This window comes from Excalfactoria chinensis, chromosome 2, assembly GCF_039878825.1.
Source record: "Excalfactoria chinensis isolate bCotChi1 chromosome 2, bCotChi1.hap2, whole genome shotgun sequence".
NCBI classification, from domain to species: domain Eukaryota; kingdom Metazoa; phylum Chordata; class Aves; order Galliformes; family Phasianidae; genus Excalfactoria; species Excalfactoria chinensis.
The window spans coordinates 73362020-73380280 of NC_092826.1; the positions used below are offsets into that span (position 1 = coordinate 73362020).

General features: G+C 34.9%; 1 protein-coding gene across 6 annotated transcripts in view; it reads right to left on the minus strand.

The window, feature by feature from the left end:
- Window positions 1–18261, minus strand: part of CDH10 (cadherin 10) — a 91442-nt gene that overhangs the window by 47028 nt on the left and 26153 nt on the right. For 4 of the 6 annotated variants that reach the window (XM_072327269.1, XM_072327270.1, XM_072327267.1 and 1 more), the window contains one exon: window positions 5382–5760. In XM_072327269.1, the coding sequence (XP_072183370.1) occupies window positions 5382–5612 (231 nt within the window). In that variant the 5' untranslated portion in view covers window positions 5613–5760. Of the gene's footprint in view, window positions 1–5381; window positions 5761–12681; window positions 12811–14082; window positions 14386–18261 lie in introns of those variants that run through there. The other 2 variants (XM_072327265.1, XM_072327266.1) reach the window with 2 other exon arrangements.

The window sequence follows — 18261 nt, forward strand, 5'->3', positions numbered from 1 at the left end:
ATGTGACTCTGGGCAGCCTGGTTGTTGGTTGGTGACCCTGCACATAGCAAGGGGATTGAAGCTAGATGATCACTGTGGCCCTTTTCAACCATTCTATGATTCTATGATCCTATGATGTGTGTGTATATGATGTGAGCCTAGAACTGGCAACTGCCACTTCATTGCCAATGAAGATTTGATGCAGATACAAACCACACTATTTCCCCTCTTTTAACCATATTAGATGGTAAAAAAAACGTGTAGACAACTGCTTAGACAATAGTTTGTCCCTAGCAGCACCCACACAGCCACTGTCATCTTTGAGAGCTTTTCTTCTCTTTTCTTAGTACGTACAGTATTAGAAATACAGAATACCTTGCCTTTCAGTTCTGTCAAACTAGATAGTCTCTGATAAGCTCATGCATGAATGAACAATGATTGGTTACCCTACCTTTAAATTTTCTAAGGCTTTGTGCTTTCATTTTTCTATTCTTGTATATATCTTCCCCTGCCCTTACTTTCTTACTTTCTTTCCTTCAGACCCAAGTTCTATCTCCTCTAATATCTCACTTGTCATTCTGTGTAGGAACTCAAACATGTACTCCCCAAAGCAAGCTTTCATATTCCCGTCATAACTTGGTACTGTAATGATCTTCACAGCCTACATGTTAAGTCTTGCTGAGAAGCAAAAACTTTCTCAGTGTTGATGTCCCTCAAGGGTCAGTTCCACCACAATGCAATATCTTCTGTGAGGTAAGGTTTTGTAGGTACAACATGCTTTTTGCATCCAGTCACACCCCAGCTCCCACATCAAGCCTTACATGGGATAAACTCTCTTATTTCACTCCGGCAGAAGAATACCAAATATATGTGTTCACAATTCATTTATTCATTGAGCAGAATATCTTACTTCCTTTCTATTCTTCTTTATTAATCACTGTCACAAGAATTGTCTCAAGCTGAAAATTTATCCTTTAAAGAACTTTGGTGCCATAGAGTTGATTCCCTACACATGAAGGGAAAGGCATTTTCAGCTCAATCAGATCTTCACACCAAATATTATGCCTACACGTGGGTATTTTCAATTCAAAATCTTACTTTTCAGTCTCTGTGGCAACAAGTCATCCAGGAATCAAAAATAAAATTGTTTTTTTGAAAGATTTGGAAGGTCTTCATTTTTCCACTACAACAGGAACATTTCAGTAGGATCTTATTTTTTAACCTGTCTTGATGATGAACTCTTTCAGTCACATTTCACTTCATAGGGTTCAACATCTGGTAAATAATCTTATAAGACACTAAAAAACACTGTAGTATATCTAAAAGCTTAACTCTCTCAAAGCACTGAAATATTCATACTGGTTGATCCCATATACACTAAAACTACCATCATGAATACCGCTGAGAAGACAGAATCTATCTCATCAAGCACAGGAGGAAATATCTGAAGGGTTGAAATAGAAGGGGAGATCAAAATAAATAGTAAAAAAGAAAAATATACTTCAATGTGGATGAATTTATTTGTGAATAATGGTGGATTAAGACACTGTTAGTACACAGTAGTGTTTCATTAAGAGAATAACTATCAGCATTTAAAGGAAAAATGTTAAATAATTTTCTCTTGTTAAACTCAAATTCAAAATATATGCTCTTTTTCAGAACAAATTTGAAAATGAGTAAGTCCTTGCAACTTCATCACTCTGAAAAAATAATATATAGGCACTGAAACTCATAGTAACAAAAAGAAATAAAAACTGTGAATAGGCTTTCAAAATATTAAGAACAATAGCACATACTATTGCTATAGCAATAGCACAGACTTTCTGCACAGGAAAAAAAAAAAATAAAAAAATAGAAAGATAGTATTAATCATAACTCCAAATCCAAATCCCAATAAAATGGCTTTTCTGATATGAAGCTTAAGGTTTATTTTGAACATCTCCATGACGCTTCTCTAGAATTTTAAGTGTCCTTTCTCAGAATTGCTGTCTTCTAGTATAGATCAGTAAATTGTGCAATAAATATATAGTCTCCTTTCCCATACTACTCTTATGGCTTTACTAGAAACTATCACTGTAACTACCATTTGAAGTTCTACATATATAAAATTCACCTAATATAATTTGATAATACTGATTTTTGCCCCCAGAATGCTATGTACTATGTGAAGACCATTTGTATTGGATTTCCATGTCAAGGCTTTGGTAACAAGGAGTGCTGCAGGGGTGAGCTCTGTGAGAAGTAACTGCCCCCACTTCAAATAAGAGCTACTTCCAATGATCTCACAGAGGAAACCACCATGACCTTATCAATTGTGTTGCCTCCAATTAAGAAAAGGTAAAAAATGCTGCTCAGCAGCTGTGCAAAACAAAGAGTGAGAAACAGCCCTGCAGGCACCCAGGAAAGCACAGGAGGAAAAGAGGATCTCTAGGCACAGAACAGCAGCTCTCTGCAGCCCAGGGCAGGCCCATGAAACCATCCCCCAACAGCCCATGGGCACTGTGTGAAGCAGATCTCCCTGTGCAGTCAAGGTCAAGAGCCTGCAGGGCAGTGGTGGATGAGGCCTTAAGGAGGCACAGCCTATGGATACCCTTGCAGGAGAATCCCAGGCCAGAGCTGCAACCCACTGGGAGCTGTGGGAAGCAGTACACAATGCTTTTTTTGATTTTAGTTTATAATTCTCCAGTCTGTTAATAATGGGCAATAAATTAAATTAAATTACTCTTCCTCGTTTGGTCTGCAATAGCAACTGGTAATTGGTCTCCCTGTCCTTACCTTGACACAAGGCCTTTTCATCTTATTTTCTTCCCTTCTGATGAGGAAGGGGTATGAGAGGAAGTCTTGGTCTACATAGGGCAGCCAGCTAACAAACTATCACATTATCTTCGTTTTCTAAAATTATGAATACTGAACTGAAACAGATAGTGAATGTTTTGACCCGGTCAGTTCTGCTGATTTTCCTGCTTAGACCTTACTACTGTTTCACAGGCAAGGATGAGTTAAGGGACTCTTCCACAGTCACTGGATTGCCCATCGCATTCATTCAGTGAACCTAATTTCCATAACATTATTCTGTGTAAGCCCTTTCATGCTGACTTAACAAGTAAATAAATGAATACACAGATTCTATTCTGAATTTTGGACACTGCTTTCAAGAGTAATGTGATATTCAACAGTTTTCAATCTCCCTTGACAGATATATTGATACAGAATGAGAAATTTAAGAAAAAAAAAATAAAATATGGCATTTATGAGCTCAGAAAGCAAGCAGATATAAATTCACAAATCCAGATGAATCTGGTAATCTCACTTTGCAATTCATGCTGATCCTTTCACTGATGCATTTGCCATCTAACTGCTGTTCTCAATTTTTATTTATTTATTTATTTTTTTAATATGGTAGTTTATTTTAAAATATTTAGTACTTATTTTTTACTAAAACCTGTTAATGATTAACATTCTTTTCTAGTCACTGGTCACAAATAATTTATTTCTAACTTGTGCTCCCATAATTTCCAAACACCATCATACCGCAAAGAAATAAATAGAAAGGTGGCATTTTATGTAACCCATCTATCCAAATCACTTTGGCTTTGAAGAAAATCACATAAAAAGAAACATCCAGAAAGATATTGAGTATACAACTAAACTGATGTAGTGGAATGCACCCTCGGCAAGTTCACAGTTGACAAAATACGAGTGATTGATAAACCATATGGATGTGCTAACATTCAGAGGAATTTTAATAGTCTGGGGAAAATAATAATAATAATAATAAATATATATGTATATACATATATATTTGTATCTGTCATGGCCCTTACAATATTCATTAAAAAGAAATGCCAAGTCATAAACTGGGGAGGAATAACTCCATGCACTGGTATGTACTGAGGACCAACTCATTCAAAAATAGCTTTGCAGATATGGGTGCAGTGGTCCTTGAGGACAGTAAAGTGACTGTGAGCCAGCAGTGTGCCCTTACAACACAGAAAGAAAACTCCATCCTGACTTGCATGAAGAAGAGTGTTGCCAGTGATCCTTCCCTTCTATTCAGCACCAGTGAGACATATTTGTAGTGCTGGGTTTAGTTCTCTAGTAAATGAGAAATGGAGCTACTAAAGAAAGCTCACTGAAGGGCCACTAAGACAATTAACAGCCTGGAGCATCTTTTATGTGGGGAGTGGCTCAGAGAATTTAGGCTGTTCACCCTGGAAAGGGGAAGGCTAAACAGGGACCTTACTAATGTATAAATTTTAACTGATGAGAGGAAGTGAGAATGAAGAGACAGACACTTGTCATTGGTGCCCAGCAGTCAGAAAAGAGGCAATTAACACAAGCTGAAATACAGGAAATTCTCTTTATATATAAGAAAAGCTTTTTTTACCTTGTGAATGGTAACACACTTCACTAAAGTGTTTGTTCAGAGGGATTGCAGAGTCTCTATCTTTTGCAGATATTTAAAATCTGACTGGACACAACCCTGAGCAAAGACCTGCTTTGAGTAGGAGAGTTGGACTATTTGATCATCAAAGCTCTATTACAACCTTGGCTATTCTGTGATTCTGAAATTTTCAACAAAACAACATTTCTCTGCAGTATTTTAGAAGTGAAGTATCATGTTAAAATGAAAGTATAGATTACAAAGAAATTTCTGTTTTTATCATCAAACAATATTGCTAACTGGTACCCATAACTTCTACCACTAACTTCCACTTTCAAGCAAATTGCCATTCTGAATTAATTCATTACTTACTTGTAACTAGTGGAATATTATTTGGCATTATATCTTCCTTAGTTTTTGATAAATTATATGGCAAAACAAGCTTTACATGAATTTCATCAGACTTCTGCTGTACTTCACTTCTTATACACCTCACTCTTTTCACACGTTTTTTTAATGGACATTATTCAGTGCTACTTATCAGAAGAAGATCTAAAAAGCAGATATCCTTAAATATCTTTTCTTTAAATGGGTTGCATTCTTCAAACATAAGCACAGAAAATGAATGTGTTATTTTGTACAAAACATGAAAAACTCAAATAAATACTAGATTTTATGATTAATTATAAGAGATTGATAAAGAAGAGAAATGGAGTGGCCTGCTGGTCGGAGTGATATGCTAAGGAATATCAATTAGTCAAAAATGTCTTGATTTGGTTCATTGAAATATTTCTGAATATAGTTTTATTACTTTTAGTGAGTCTGACAGTACAATCAATGCTACTATATATATTACCTAGAAATCTGCTTCTTATGCATGAGTGTAAAACAGAATATAGAGATCTGTGCTCTGTAGAAAGATGAATGTCCTGGTTTCAGCTGAGTTGGAATTGATGATGAAACCAAGACAGTGAGAAAAATTGACAATATTGCAGAGATATATTACTGGGAAACCTACCTTGCCTACATACTGATAATCAGATCCTGTGTATTCCTCTAAAAGGAAAAACTGGTTCCACATCCAGCCTCGCTTCTGGCGGTGAAGTGCTTTTCCATCACTCCCTGATGCACGTCCCGCAAAGCCTTTAGGTCTGAGATCGGGAGTCCTCCTGAACAGCATTTCTGTGCGGCAGTGATGTAGCAGCCACATCCAGAGCAGTAGAAGTAATAGAACTTGCTGTATTGTCATAATTATCCACTACTGATACTGTTTTGAGCTGGTCAGCAATGCAGTCTACGGTTTTATTTTTCCTGACTTGCTTTGTATGTTTCTAGTTCCGGGTGTAGCCAAGCCGTTTACAGCAACTCATCTCTGAAATGCACATAGTAACCAGGTCCTGAAAGCAGAGAGGAGACAGTGTAAGTTGGAATATATTTACTTACTAGTGTCCAACATCCCCCACTACCCTGCAGATAAAAAAAATAAAATTAAAAAAATAAAATAAAATTGTGACATGGAAAGCTACTTTATTAGCAATTTAAAAGCTGGCTTGCAAGAGGGGAACATCACAAATATGCTGCTTCCTGAGAAAGAACAAGTGTGTACTCAGATGATAAATTTCCCCATTAAAACCTTACAATTTAGATACTTTTAAGAACATTTTTTATATAGACTGGAGTATTATTACTGCTTGAAAATACACATTAAATACTGCAGCCTTTATTTCAGATATTTTCCACCTGATTTGATTTACAAGAATTCCAGTGTTTTGCTAATCTTGCTATCAAGGGGGCTGAAAAGCTAACAGAAAGTAGTTTTAGAAATGAGGAAATCGTGAAACTCCAGTTCTCCAGGGTGTTTTAAATGGCAAAAGAGAATATCATATGCATCAGAAATCATACAACATGACAAGAAGCAAACTTTTAAGTATAACAAGTTCTTGAGGTGATCTTACAGTATGTAGAGAGGTGCAGACTTTCCCTTAAAATGTAGAAAACATTTCAGAAATTAAGGCCTGTTCTGGAAGTATCCTGAATAATTTTAATTTTGCAAAATAGTGAAATATATCTTATCAAGGGAAGTGTTATAGCAGAGGAAAGACAATCTCCTAAATCATCTTTGCTTTGTGTCCACTTTTTTTTCTTTGTTTTGCTTACAGTTTTCCTTCTTTTAACAGTGACATGATATATCATTTTAGCAAGATGAGTTTCATCAGCTTCTCTTTGCTTCAATACTGGCATTTAAAGAGTAGTGCTTTTTGCTAGTGAGATCATTTGATGATTACTTCTTTCAGGACCTCATAAAAATTATGATTTGCCTTCCTAATAGGATATATTATAGGATATATTTTCTGTAAGTTTTAATAAGCTTTTAATCTTATTTATTTATTTATTTATTTGACACACCCACAGTAAATCACATTTATGGACTGGATTTACAGTACCCTGTATACTCCTCCAAATTTGGCAGAATAAGTCAACTGGTTGTTTTTAATACTCTCTACTGATTTTCATAGATCAGTAAGGTTGCACAGCCATCCCATGTGTTCTCTCATTTTAATTAGCACTATACTTCCTCCAGTTATCACCTTAAATATTTTATTTTTCAAATTGGAACAATGTAAAAGTGTCAGACATTCATTGGTGTTTGGTTTTGATAATAATGTGGTATGTAATATATGGCCAGTAAGTCTGTTATGATTTTATTAAAGTGTTTACAACAGCTTATAAAGCTTATAAAAGATAATGGTTTCTTATAGGTAAAATAATCTGGTCTTGTGTAGTCAACTAATGACTGAACAAATTTGGCTGAAGAACCATCTTTCATCTTCAGAGTTATGTTATCTGTGGAGAACACTTTCACCATTCCTCAAAGAAGATTCCGTAAATTGTCACAGCCACCATTCTCAAGGACTTCAGCCCCAAGGTTGTCCTAAGTAACTATCAAGCAATCATTTTTGTCTAAATAAAAAACAGATTATGTATCCTATCATTTACCTCTTCTTCTTTTCTCAAAAAAAACTTTGATAAAATATACTTTATTTGATACTTTGAACATTATTCAAAACAAGGAGTCTAAAGTATGTCACAAACAATATATGTCAAATTGTATCATAATCACAGAATCATAAAATTAAAGAATGGTTTGGGTTGGAAGAGACCTTTAAGATCATCTAGTTTCAATCCTGTTGCTGTTGGCAAGGACACTTCCCCTCTAGACCAGGTTGCTCACAGCCCCATCCAGCCTGGCATTGAATGTTTCCAGGGAGAGGGCATTGACAACCTCACTGGGCAACCTGTTCCAGTGTTTCACCACCCTCACAGTAAAGAATTTCTTTCCACTATCTAGTGTAGATCCTCCCTCTTCCAGTTTAAAGCCATTAACATGTACAACTGAATTTGTGGTCCTTTACCTTAAAAATTATCACAACTCATATTTACATTCTTTTGAAACAAAGGTATAATGAGTGAGAAACTATGATTTATTCTTAGAAACTTATAAAAGTTTCTTCTCAAAGCCCATAACAATTTCAAACTTGAAATCAGCTTTTCAGGATTTTATTAGTTTCTGTAAAAATTGAAAAGCTGTTTTGTCTTTTCTTGAAAAGGAGATACAGTACTTTCATTTTTGAGGGTTTTTTTGTTTGTTTTTTTGTGTTTTTTTTTTTTTGTTCTTTTTTTTTGTTCTTTTTTCTTCTTATTGCTATCCCTATATATAATCCACTATTCACACATTATTATTTGATGTGGAAGTGTTGTTAAATTCCTCTTGGGAAATAATGCTTCAATATTAGGGGCTGTTATTGAATTTCCTTCTTGTTAAATTAGGTCAGCAGAATGAAAGCTCAGATGAAATTTGTTAAAGTTAGAGAAGTAGCTAATGTACATGGACTTGGCAAGCATGGCTGCTTAATGGATGTACAAACCAGTAAGGCTTTTTTTCCCTCCTTTGAGACTCCTGTTGGAGTTCAACACCCTGCCCTAAATGTTTGACAGTCACCTACACTAAAGTAATAACAGGTAGATTTAAAAATAACATGACAAACAATAACCCTCAAATGTTTAAGAGAGAAATAAAAAGGCAAAAAGTCACTAAATAAAAAGCACTGGGGAAAACAAAACAAAACAAAACAAACCCTTAATGAGAATTAAATACAGGAAGACCTTCAATGTGCAAGTGCAAAACACAGACAGAAGTCCCAGATCTGTAGTACATTACATGCTTGATTTATGTCATATATTGCCAGAACTAGAGCAGTCAGTACAGGAAGATAAATGTATGATCCATTTTGAAATTCCCTGCAACTTTTTAAAATATCTAAATTTTGGTGAAATTTGTAACTAAAAGAGTGTCTGAGAACACAGCAGTAAGTTTTTCTGGTTTCAACTAATTTTTTACAGTAGTGCAATAGTTTTAAAAAGCAAAAATTATTTTAAAATCAAATTATTTAACCAGTCTTTCTCCTCATATCTCTTTCTTCTTCCAAAGAATGACTTGTGCATTTCTCCCACAATAGAAATTAAACCAAGAAAAATTAAAAAAAAAACAAACTCCAAAATTTAAATCTTTTAAGAAATACCAAATATATACCATAAGTTCATATGTTTGTGTAACATCCCTCTAAATTATATTAAACATATACAGAGAAAAACTGTGATCTACCTTGCTCCTGTTTACACAGGTTTCTGTTTTGAGTTTATTTTTAATTATTATTATTTTAAGAATATCCATTGTGAAAGAGATGGATCAGTCAGTGGCAAAACTGTTAACTGTTTCACATTTAGCTTTCAGCTAACAGTTTAAAAGTGCTTAGGCAGTCCTTACTTTCCACAGATTAATCACGCTGTATTCAGCTATAAATTTCTTAGAACTTGAAAAACACTATGTTTTGTTTACTCGGTTATGAAAACCATCTAATGATACAAAAAACATATTTCATTTCACTAGAAACTCATGAGATTTAATAGACACATAAAATGGGACATTAATACCTTCAATTGATGTATTAGCAGAAACATTCTGAAACATTTCAGATAACTGGCCTGAAGATATTTTTGCATTGCCTTGGTGTTCTCTCTATTTCTGTTTCAGTTGGGAGCCACAATTTAGTCAGCATCTCTAACCTTGTCTTTTAGCCATTTTTTCCCCATCTTTTTTATAAAAAGAAAATAGTTTTGAAACTTAAGATACATTGCAATAAATTAGGTTAAACTACACACTAATTTTATGAGAACAGTTTTTAATTTTTTTACAGTGGAACAAGGTGGAACATACTCTGGTTTTGTTTTTTCTTGTTCTGCAGAGATGACACCAATAGAGCTGTTCCTATGCATGTTCAAAGTGAGAAACATTTCATATTTTCCACTTTATTTCTTGAGATCATTGTTCTCATTCCAGGCATTATTACAGAGCTACCAGCACAATCTACAGATAATTAAAAGTGAAGAAGCAGCCCCATTTCTCGGTCAGCTACTGTTATTCTAACAATTTTTGCCATGTCTTTATTAAAATGGGGAAGAAAGTTATAATGCTGTAGAAGTAAGTACTTGAAAAACATACCTTTGCATGAGACTTTTCAAAATAAAACAAAGTTTTTATCTCTGTAAGCATAACTTAGAAGTACAATTTATCCTTTAGGGGAAGACTATTTTATAAAAGTTTTGTAAGAGTTCTTGAAGCAAACAAGTTATTTCAAATGACCATTTCTTAATGGATTCTAATCACATCATTCCATTTATTATAGATTTATGTTCTTTTCTTTGTCTGTTATTTCCCAATGAAGTATTCTAAAGCTGTTCACAATATAATTGCCTAGTTGTGAACTAAGGAGATAATTGGTAAATTGTCAATAAGCTGCACATTTTGTAGCCTCCAGTGGAACACTTAAACAGTACAGTGACCACCTTGCAGTTATTAAATTATAACATGAATTTGCAAAGTAGTCAGCTGTAACTTTGACCTTTAGAACTTAATCATCTTTATGAAATCCTGCAGAACTTGATCCACTTAGGATTTTGAATTTGAGTATTCATAGTCTGATGCTAAACTAAAAAAGACAACAAACTTTTCTCAAATTATGTAATTTAATTAGCTGTAGTAATCCTATTTTCCAACATGTTCAAAGTCATTTCACTGAAATGTAAGATTCTTATGTTATTTTCATAGTTCACAGGGAGAATGACAGAAAAAAGAAAAAAAAGAAAAAAAAAAAAAAAAGATGAAAGGAAATACTGAGCACTATAACTTTTCCCACTAAAGTTAATCAATATTAAAGGCATGAATGATTTCATAGACTCAAACCTTATTTTTAATCATATGTACATATATATGGGTCACTATGGAAGTAATGCCTCTATTTATTTCCATGAAAACTACAACAGACACAAAAAGCACAATAACATTATTTGGCAGAGTGCATTCTCAGCTACAAAGCATTAGTTATCAGTGTAGTCATCACCTTTAGCTATGCATTTTACCAGTGTTGAACAAGACACTGCATGCTGCACTCCTACAAATTTGTACCAGCAGAAGTGACCCATTGTCTCTGTTGCCACTGTTGAAATGCACCACACTCACCCCACTGTGCTCTTCATAATTCTCTTCAGTAATCCACTGTTTGGTCTTCATAAATGCTCAGCAAGTGTTAATGAATGTCAAGGGGTGCCACATTTTCCACATGGAGGAATTCAGTAACACACCTTTGCTTCATATGCGCTTCCAAATCAGACATCATTCTGTCAGACTGCCCTCTTGCTGCCATCTGTCACATGGCAACAAAATGTAATGGAATACTGGTGGGAAAGTTCAATTTCTGCTGATGTTATGGGCAAACATAATAAAATAAGAGGCACTACTTTCAGCCCTTGTACATGTGCTGATTTTGAAGCAGAAAGCTAAAGATTCTGCCTTCCACTGTTAGGTCAGTAAATGGTTGCTACATGCTGACAACTCTCTGCAATTCGTAGAATCATAGAATCATAGAATCACCAAGGTTGGAAAAGACCTGAAAGATCATCCAGTCTAACCGTTCACCTATTACCAATAGCTCCCACTAAACCATGTCCAATTCTTCCCTATCTTTCAGGAAGAGAGAAACCCTCAGTCTTAGAATGCGGGTGAATGTTGAAAGAGCAAGAAGGATAATGGAGAAAAGGCAGATTTTGCAAAATATTTTCGCATAACAATTCTGACTGTTTATTATTGAGGCATTTGTGTGATAATTCACTATGTAACAGCAAGTCATCTCCCTATATATATGACATCACCATTTTGTTTCCACAACACCTCAAGAATAGCATACTATTATGATAAATCAAAATTTAATAATAACACATTTACTTTTGATTTTATTTTGTGGAGAAATATTTTTATGCATCAATGATAAAAATAGTAAGTGACGTGTGTATATGCAAAAGTTAAATCTATCATTTCTGTCAGGTGCTCCCAGCATTTCATTTCTTGTTGCATACTGTTCTCACTTCTAGATGCCTCTATCATATCTGATTATAGAGACTGAGGGATCTTACACAGCACTTAATAACTATCTGGTGCTACCCTGCACAATTCGGATGAAAATTAGAGAACTTACTTATAATTTTCATGATGATTATCCAAAATAAATAAATAAGCAAATAAAATTATTCTCCCTAATATAAAGAGATTCTATGAAAGGTGCTGGATTTTATTTTTAAAATATAATAACAATAACAATAATAATAATAATAAGAAGAAGAAGTGGAAATGTCATAATAGATTGCATAACACAGGAAAAAACTGAATGTACACAGGTCTGGAGAATATAATTAAGGCATAAAAGAATAATAGGTCTGAACAATCTCAGTACTGTGGATTGTTTTATCATTCATCTTCTAAATAATGAAAGAAAACTCCCATAGAAGAAATGAAAATATTTGAACAGAATAACTGTTTTAAAGTATTAAATTATCCTTTCTCTCTACTTAGACTCATTTAAAATGTCCAGTTTTTAACATCATAGTATCAATATACAAATGAATAGAAATCAAGCTGGCAACAAAATGTTTAGGGAGGGGGAAAGGGGGGGGTAGAGTGGGGTAGAAATAAAAAAAAAATAAAAAAATGAAGAAAGTGGTAAGACTGTAGTTCACAGAATTAGAAATAGTGTTGAAAATAAGACATTACTCTAATTGTCCACAACTCGTATAAGCAATTTATTTCAGTTACAGTGATTTAGGTTAAACATTGTGAAACCCAAGGATAATCAGCAGCTGAAATAAGATGGGACTAAAGCTTGAAAAGAGCAAGCTAAATGGGTTGCTTTCAGGAATGGGTTACATACAGCTAGTGTGAGCAGAGCGTTTACCAAAGTCCTTTTTTAGCTCTGTCCTGTAGAACTCCATCCCGTATTTTTCCGTATCATTATTTCTCATTATGACTTCCTTCAGTCACCAGCGGCCACTCTATTCTCCTAAATATGAATACATATTATTCAAATCAGCTCAGTCATATTCTTTTCCATTTATTCAATTTCATCTCAAAATCAATTGCAGAGTGCCTGTTTTCTGTAAAAAGCAACTTCAATTATCCTGTTTTCCAGCCAGTGTAACACACAGTTCCACATACAATGACACAGTACTCATTACATAGTTCCCTCCTACTTAGGTTAAGGTCTGAGCTGGTCTTTTGCAACTACCCATAGTATTTTGGAGTCGCATTTATACTACTAACTGCTATGCTCTCCTAGCTTGAAAGAGAATTTTTACTCTTTCCCAACTTTATACCACGTACTTCCTAAATGCTTATCCCCATTATGTTTAGCAATGGCCACACTACCTTTTAAAATACTACATTCCATTCTTTGCAGACTCTACTTTTATAAAGGCAGACCTCTACTTCACCTATCAAACAAACAACAACAACAAAACCAAATACAAAGCAGTTATATGTTTTAGTATTTGTTTGTACTTTCTTTCTTCTTTAGTTTACTTAATAAAAAATCATTGTTCTGATATTCAGCACGTATGATAGGGAAAAAGGAGAAGTGAGTGCTGGTATAGCAGAGGAGAATATAACACTGTAGTATTGATACAAGATCAAGTACTGAAGAGTATAATAAATAGAATTTATAAACATCACAATTTCTTATTCAACTCAGTCCATCTGTCATAGGCTATGATTCCTTCCTTCCTTCCTTCCTTCCTTCCTTCCTTCCTTCCTTCCTTCCTTCCTTCCTTCCTTCCTTCCTTCCTTCCTTCCTTCCTTCCTTCCTTCCTTCCTTCCTTCCTTCCTTCCTTCCTTCCTTCCTTCCTTCCTTCCTTCCTTCCTTCCTTCCTTCCTTCCTTCCTTCCTTCCTTCCTTCCTTCCTTCCTTCCTTCCTTCCTTCCTTCCTTCCTTCCTTCCTTCCTTCCTTCCTTCCTTCCTTCCTTCCTTCCTTCCTTCCTTTCTTCCTAGCAGAAATTTCTGTCTGGATGTGGCAACGAGCCAAAACAGGGACCACCAAATATCTAGACCCGGGGACTTAATATTCTTTCTCTCTGTCCTGAAGGGTTTTCTTGAACAGGGTGTATTGTAATGAATAATGCTAAATGGTTATGAAAAAGACATGCTTTTCCTTCAGGGCAGGTGGAATTTTAAATTTCCTAGTCTTTGCTGTCCAGTGCTTTCACCTGCCGGCAAACTATCAGCTTTATTAGAGAAATAGAATAAGCGCAGAAGCGTGCCAAATATCTAAAAAACTCACCATAATCTCATCAGGAGTTTATATCTTCAGCTCAGGCTGAAACCTTACAGCTTCAGAGAGCACAGGCAGTTCACTAAAGCATAAAGAATTGGGGCACTGAGAGATCGTGCCTGCTTAGAAAACTGTATAATTTAATAAAGTGTTCATTGATGTCTACACAGTGGCTCCTCAAACTTGTGTTACTGCCTGTGCCTGCAGCATGGATAGTCCCATTCCTCCTAATTAGATGATAGCAGTAGGATTACATTCTCTCTTAGCAGTCAGGAAGAAATAGAAACAACCATTTCTCATGGAAACTCACATCTGAAATTTAAGAAAGAATAACAGTAAGGAAGCTAGTTCAGTCATATCTATGTATCTCAAATTTATTATAATAGAAGCATTAGTATGGAAAAATGCACCTTAATATTCACATATCTCAGATACGATAGATGGCATTACAAAATATTTCTTGAATGGCAAGAAAACTTAAGCTACTTTCAATTTGTGTTCAGTTCTTTTAATACATTAAAATTTCTACTGTTTGTTTTTTTCTGTTTAAGCAGAAAATTAAAAATTACATTGCATGTTGACAGATTTTGGGAGTTGGAATGAAATTCTGAAAAAGAAAGTAGGTATTGGTATTGTCTATCATAATACTAATTTCCTCTGGTTTGATAAAATTAGCATAATTTAATCATCATCAGAATTATGGACTATGCTTTATAATTAGTTTGGAAATTGTATTATGTTATTCTATGGCAAGAAACCACTGTTAAGAATATACTTCATATCTGTATATTTTGTAGTAACCTGTACCTAACATTGTACCACCTACTGTATTGAAATAATGTGTATAACATCAACAAGATGAAGCACTGTACATCAGGTGTTCCATGGAGGCAATATAATAATTTTATATTCTCTTTTGCAGCGTGAAGTTACTGGCTGTACAATCTACATGTGATGATGCCAGCTAATTGGATGATCACATTTTATTTTTTGCTTCAAATACTCATTTCTTTAAATCAAAATACAACGGGTTGAACCAGCATCTGTTCAAAATTGTCTTGGCACCAGCATTAACTGATTAACTGAGGATCTCTAATTCATATAATAAAAATTGACCTTTTTTTTTTTTTTTTTTTTTTGGTTTGTTTTTTTTTTTTTTTTTGTTTTTTTGGTTTTTGTTTTTTGTTTGTTTTCCCCGTATCTTAAGAATGTGTTTTGACTAAGTTTGAAAATAGGTACCTATTCCTACGTGGTAGTTCACTCTCACAACAAGGCACCAGAATTGGGCATTCAATTAGAAACTTCAGTGATGAGGAAAATTTCTCATAAGAATGCCTCCATCTACCTTGAAACTCCACCAGCAGTGCACTTATATGGACACTCAGACGGCTCTTCCCAGTTAGTAAATACCCCTCACACATCCACTGACAGTGCTACATGGGAATATATAGGTCAATGCATAAGCTAGCCATACAACCCCACAGCCCAAAAAGCCAACTGTATCCTGAGCTGCATCAAAAGAGGTGTGTCCAGCATGTCAAGGGAGATGATCCTTACCCTCTATTTTGTGCTGGTGAGACCTCACCTGGAGAACTGCATCCAGATGTGTAGTCCTTAGTACAGGCAAAATATGGGGGAGTGTCCAGAGTACTGACACAGAAATGATCTGAGGGATGGAACTGCTCCCCGTGAGGACAGGCTAAGAGTGCTGGGGCTCTTCAGCCTGGAGAAGAGAAGGCTCTGGGGAGACATGTTAGCAGCATTTCAGAATCTATAGGGGGGCTATGAAGAAAGGAGACAGACTCTTTAAAAGGACCCATTGTATTAAGACAAGAAAGAACCGTTTCAAACTAAAAGAGGAGAACTAGATGGTATATAGCAAAAAAGTTTTTTACAGTAAGGGTAGTGAGGCACTGACACAGGTTGCCCAGAGAGGTGGTGGATGTCGCATACTTGGAGACATTCAAGGGAAGGCTGGACCTGATGTAGCTGTAGATGTCCCTGTTCATTGCAGGAGAGCTGGACTAGATGACTTCTAAGGATCCCTTCCAAATCAAATAGTCCTACAATTCTATGATTCTATTGAATAGTCTTTCATTTATCCTCTTTGACAATGCTTCTATTTTTTATCCTACACTTACGTGCCTGTTTCAGATTTGCTTGATGAGATCATAAAGTTTATGAATTGTAATTAGTATAGTCAAGTGAAATCATTCAGCTGCTCAGTATGAGGTTGTATCTGTAGAAAAAAAACTATTAAGTACTCCTCTATAAGATAAAGCTATGTTCCAAAGTGCTATAAATACACTTGGATTATTGTACTTGCATAACTTAATAGAGCATTGATGTAACTGAGTGTGATTTGATGAGCAAATAGATAATGGGATAACAAGCAGAATGTCAATTATCTATAGCAAGTGTAACAATGTTTTAGAAAAGGTATCTATGCTATTATGAGAGGATACATACACTAGAAGGTGTCCATATATCACTTTCAAGTATGTATAAAATAATGGTCAGTACTGCCTGTTATAAAAATTTGTCAGATTATAGATGAAAAAATGAAGGTGGTGACCTATTGAAGTATGAATACTATGGACTGATAATTAACAGGGTAATAAATTATACAGCGTTTAAGAAACTGCTAAATTGATGTACAAGAGAGACCTTATTCTCTCTAAAGAAGCTACTCAAAACTGAAATTGTTTGAACAGTTTTTGGTTACTTGTACATAGGAAGGATTTACTATTTCAGTTTCATTGTGCCAAATAAAGAAACCAATATATCAAATGAAATATTGAGCAAAGTTCTGTGGGTAAGCTTGAGCAGCACATATTTTCTGAAGGTGTGAGATCTGAGACGTTTCAGGAACTCATTTGTGATAAGCGCAAGCGCAGTTGTCACTGGAGAATGAACAGCTAAACAATAATCTTACTGGCAAACAGGACAAAGTGGAGAGTGAGATAAAGACAGAGTGTAAAGAATATGGACCCTTAATTTCCTTTTCTCCTTCCCATCTCCCAGTTCTCATTTAGCAGCAATTAAGAAAGCAACAATATCATGCATTACAGCATGAAGATATTCTAGAGTTGAGTAAGGAAGCAATCAATAGAGTAGTAATGAATTATGGTAAACTTTAAAAGGAATGCTCATCTCTTGTTTGTATGTATGCATACTAACCTTGGGAAGTAAAGCTCATCCAGTGCAAGTGAAAACCAGTATTTCAGTGACTGGACTAAACAAAGCCTGTCATTCTGTTTGTTCTTAAGAGAGATCCTGAAAGGAAAGCAACTGATTTCCCACACTTTGGCAATGATCTGAGATGTTTCCTGTTGGTCTGTGCAGGCTGCCTTGAAGAAGGAAAAGTGACAGACCTTAAGAAAAGTCTACTGGATCTGAGGCTTTGAATTAAAATTTCAAATATATTGGCTTGAGCAAGTGTGTTAAACAAAACAAAACAAAACAAAACAAAAAAAAAAAAAAAAAAAAAGGAAAAGGGGGGGGGGGGAGGGAGGAGAAAAAACGGGGGAAAAAAAAGCTTTACTCATGGTAATTTCCCCAGTTTATCTCAAATCATTAAGCAAACTAGGTGCTATACATTATAAAATACAATTGTAAAAAAACTATTAATGAAAGAAAGGAGCATTTGTTTAAAAGGCTCTTTTTTTTTTTTTTTTTTTCTTCCCAGCTTATTTTGTCTCCAAAGTGTGACTTCATTAACTCCAAAATCATTCACAAATTAAATACAGATGGCAGCTAATCAGGGCAGAGATGTTAACTGAGGCCATTCATCTCCAGGAAACTATGCTGATCACCAGGTCCTAGGGTCTTCAAAATGAAATTATTCAATGGTGTGTGGACTTTTTAATATTTGATAAAACACAGTAAAAAAAAAATAAAAAAAAAAATTAAAAGGGAGTGACGATCATCCAGTACTCATTCCACTCAAGAAGGCCTCGGAGGAAGAAAAATCAAAGTCAGGCAGAATACTGTATTATAGTTGCTAATCTTTGTTCTGGCAACATTTCACTGCTCCTTCTTTTTGCTTGTAGCATCAATTAGTTTCTCTAGAACAATGTATAAGAAAAACACACAAGAAAATAAAAACAAAAACCCAAAGAACCAGAATAATATGGTGTTTTCATTACTATTTTTCAAGGTACTAACACATTTTGGAAACATAATTTG